The sequence below is a fragment of the Staurois parvus genome, unplaced genomic scaffold, assembly GCF_062004578.1.
Source record: "Staurois parvus isolate SC_StPar_1 unplaced genomic scaffold, SC_StPar_1.0 ptg000470l, whole genome shotgun sequence".
NCBI lineage: Eukaryota > Metazoa > Chordata > Amphibia > Anura > Ranidae > Staurois > Staurois parvus.
In genome coordinates this window covers 3,280,504-3,284,942 of record NW_028318266.1, presented here as the reverse complement: position 1 = coordinate 3,284,942, position 4,439 = coordinate 3,280,504, and the positions used below count along the sequence as shown (strand labels likewise).

Sequence of the window (4,439 nt, the reverse complement as noted above, 5' to 3'; positions counted from 1 at the left end):
CGTCTCTCTAAGCTCTCTCCCTCCAATTAAATCCTATGACAAGAGAGAGGGGGGCAGGGCTGAGCCCCGCTGTCTTTGTGTATAGAGGCAGACAGTGGGGCTTGGTAGCGAGCCTTCATGAGTGCCCCCATAGGAGTCAAAGAGGAAAAAAGATTTAATATCCAAATGTGAAAAGGCTTCTTCACAGTAAAAACTGTAAAAATGTGGAATAGACTCCCTCAAGAGTTGGTTCTGGCCAGCTCAGTGGATTTTTTTCAGAAAGGCCTGGACTCTTCTCTAAATGTGCATAATTTAACTGGATACTAATATGTATAGATAAAGTTGACCCAGAGAACATTCAATTGCCTCTTGGGGGATCAGGAACAATTTTTTTCCCCTGTTGGAGGAAATTGCATCATGCTTTGCTGGGGATTTCTTTTTTTCCTTACTCTGGATGAACTGTGAGTATTGGAAAATGTATATGGAGGTTTTCTATTTAAGTGTGTGTGTGTGTGTTTCTCTGCTGGTTGAACTGGATGGACTGGTGTATTTCTTCAACCAGATTATCTATGTAACTATGCTGTCTCTGAGCCAATGAGGAGGGAGAGAGCCAGGAATGCTGCTGCTCTAGTGCACATCGCTGGATCGCGATCATGCTCAGGTAAGTATAAGAGAGGGCTGAGGAAGCTGCATGCAGCAGGTTTTTAAAAAACTTTCAGCCTTTGGAACTGCTTTAATGTGAGCTCCTAAGGAAAAAAAATGAGGGCATTGCCCTTAATGAATTGATTTTATATGGTCAGGAGTTGAAGATAATGTCTTAATCTTGGCTTCATTACCTTTTGAGTCACCAACCTAAAACAAACCCATATGGTGGGAGTTCATATTTTCAGATTCTAATAGGTACATTGTAGATCCAAATAGTTACATTGTAGACCCCCATACCCTACATTTTCAACATGGCTCCAAACCACCTCCGCTCATCATTTAAGATATGTTAGGGTGCTGACTCTTATAGCCTGTCTCCTCTTCCACAAAAGTGTCAAACTAAGTGAGAGTCGCACTCCATCTGAAATTCTTTGTATAGTTTTATTCCACGAAAACCGAACAAGTGGGGTCAGTGTATACTTTCATTTATGTCATAACATGTCTTACATACTGAGCTCCTCAGAGCTGCTAGAATTTCTTGATTCCTTACCTTTTGATTCATTACCTTTTGAGTCACCAACCTAAAACAAACCCATATGGTGGGAGTTCATATTTTCAGATTCTAATAGGTACATTGTAGATCCAAATAGTTACATTGTAGACCCCCATACCCTACATTTTCAACATGGCTCCAAACCACCTCTGCTCATCATTCAAGATATGTTAGGGTGCTGACTCTTATAGCCTGTCTCCTCTTCCACAAAAGTGTAAAACTAAGTGAGAGTCGCACTCCATCTGAAATTCTTTGTATAGTTTTATTCCATGAAAACCGAACAAGTTGGGTCAGTGTATACTTTCATTTATGTCATAACATGTCTTACATACTGAGCTCCTCAGAGCTGCTAGAATTTCTTGATTCCTTAAACTATATATAATTGGGTTAAAAAGTGGGGTCACAATTATATATAGTAAAGAAAGAACTTTGCTCACACTTGGAGAATGGCCTGTTGATGGAAAGAGGTACACACTGATTAGAGTCCCATAATACATACATACAGCAGCCAGGTGGGAACTACAAGTGGAGAAGGCTTTCTGTCGCTTGTTGTGTGATGATAACCTCAAGATGGCAAAGGATATGAAGACATAGGTGACAAAAATGAAAATAAATGGCAAGACAATGACAGGCACTGAAAATATGAAGGCCTGAGTTTTTACTGTAGTTGTGTCTGAGCAAGAAAGCTGTAATATGGGCGACAGATCACAGAAGAAGTGGTCTATTACATTAGGGCCACAGAATTTCAAGTTGGAAACCAGAATGGCAATAAGCAAAGTTACCATGAGGCCAGTTATCCAAGACCATACTACCAAGTTAATTCGCAGTTTGAAGTCCATGATGGCGTTGTATCTCAATGGGTTACAAATGGCCAAGTATCGATCAAAAGACATTACGGTGAGAAGAAAACATTCAGAATTTGTTGAAGCTGAGAAGATGTAAAACTGAGTCAAACACGCAGCAAATGACATCGAGTCACCATCTTTCAGGATGACTGAAAGCATTTTGGGCACAATGTTGGTGGTGGAAATGACTTCAGAAGAAGACAGAAGGCTGAGGAAGAAATACATAGGAGTGTGCAGTCGGCGATGAACTGACACCAATACTACAATCACAACATTCCCTGTTAATGTCACAACGTAGATCAAAAGGAAAATAGTGAAAAGTAAAACCTTCAGATGATAAGCATTCGGAAAACCTAGAAGCAGAATTTCTGCAATTCTTGTCTGATTTTGATCATACATATTAGTAGAAAAATGGTTTCATAGGTCCTGGAAAAGAAAGCAGTTATTGTTGACTAATGAATCTATGGTCATATTGTAAGTACGTACTTGGTTTTGTTGCACGCTCCCTCTAAATGTGTCCTCTGTCATTCTGGTAAAAGTTACCATTGCTTTGCTGCTTACTTACTGTCAGGGCTCCGGGTATGACCAGAGGTATGTGAACTGACGCGGGGAAACGCAGGCTTCAGATATGTTATAAATTATATAATTTATTAATACTAACAATACATAAACGCAGTGCAATACTAAAACATAACACAGTGCAAACGAACCAAACCAAATCACCCACAGATAACAATACATACAATGCAAGCGTAGTCAGGCAGGTCGGGTCAATAACAATCAGGCAGGTAGGAACAGGAGGAGCAGGCAGAGAGTAGTCAGGTCACGAGCCGGGTACAGCAACTAACGGGCAGGTAGGTACAGAGGGTCAGGCAGAGAATGGTCGGGGTCACAAGCCAGGGATCAAACAGGAGAAGTCAGCAGAGGTCCGGATCAGGCAGGGTCGGCAGCGAGTCAGTCAGGCAGGAGCAGGAACAGGAACAGGAATGCAGGTAACAAGATACAGGGGCCCATAGAAAAACACACACCAAGGCACAGACTGCAGGTCTGGCCATCCCTTAAATACACCTGCAATCAGCCTCAGGTGTTTTGGCTGACTGCAGGGTTGAGTCTCTGATTGCTGAGAGCACCCGCTGGCCAGCCCTGGTACTGCAGCCCACAAGGCAGGTGAGTCCCACCATTATTGGCAAGTCCATTCCTGACACTTACTCTGCTGATGATTTAGTAAACTATTACAGACATGTAATAGTATATAACTTCAATTGAGTATATAAAACATTTGGTGCCCAACCTGTTGCATGTGGGCTGCATACAGCCCTTTGGGAATTACTGTATGTCAGTCAGGGCCTCTGTAGACAGTAATCTGTGTTTTCTTTAGCTAGGTTTTCAGGCCAGGTAAGGACACATGTTCTTAAAATGGTATTAAAGTCAATTTATTTTTCTAAATCAGATAAAATCAACATAGCCTACTTGTGTTGTAAAGCGCTGAGCAAACTGTTGGCGCTATATAAATCCTGTATAATAATAATATTTATGTATTTGATTTTAATTTCCACTTTGAGTTTTCTTTTTCATAGGTCCCTTGGCTGCAGCCCTATATTCCCATTTTCTCTTTGCTCCCTCTGCTGCCTGCGTAAGACTCCACAACACGCATGATCCTGCTTTGTACTAAAACTCTACCTGCAGCCACTCAGAGCTCCTGTCACGGTCAAGGGTAAGGCTTGAAGATCAGTAGCTACAGCAATAGAGAGACTCTCACTGACCATCTGGATAAGTACAGAAGCAGGTCACCATAGCAGGTGCTGCAGGCCTACCTGAGGTGTGGGGTGTAAGCACTGAGCTGTTGTAGCACCCTTTAGTGGTGCCAGAGAGTTAGGAAAGTGTAATGGCTCACTCAGTAGTTGAAGTGAGTATGTCTGAGTAGAAAAAAGCTCATGTTAGGCTGGGTGACTCAGCAGATTGGGCCTCTATCACCTTCCTCTGGTTCTGGAGGTCCAAAGGAAGCTTCCAGAAGCTAGTGGGTGGAGGGGTTGACCTGGATCTGCATGTTCATGGGAGTCTGAACAATACCAGGCAAGAGGTCCTGGCAGTGTGGGAAGACCAGCCCATAAATATGGAAGAGTCAGACAGCAAGGGGAGTCTTATAGAAGATGAACTACTGAAGATGCTGCTGTGTAACTGGGGAGGGGACCCCAGGGACGGAAGGTTCTGCCTCCAGGCTGGAGGCTGTAGGAAGGAAGGAAAGGAAGATGACCGAGGGAGCTCTACTGTCTTACAGTTCATCAGGGATGGACAGCCTGCAAGTGGGGAAAGAAACTGGCTCAGTGAGAGGCCTGAATGCAGTTTATCCAAGGCTACAGGATACAAGGACAGTATGAGTACCTCTACACCCCTGTGGCCTACAAGAGAGAGGGCTG

At 43.1% G+C, this 4,439-nt stretch overlaps 1 protein-coding gene across 1 annotated transcript; it reads right to left on the bottom strand.

The window, feature by feature from the left end:
• Positions 1-1,467: 1,467 nt before the first annotated feature.
• LOC149452560 (olfactory receptor 11L1-like) lies at positions 1,468-2,421 on the bottom strand. Its single transcript, XM_089689206.1, has one exon. It carries the CDS (start codon positions 2,419-2,421, stop codon positions 1,468-1,470), a length of 954 nt encoding a protein of 317 aa, XP_089545332.1.
• Positions 2,422-4,439: the final 2,018 nt, after the last annotated feature.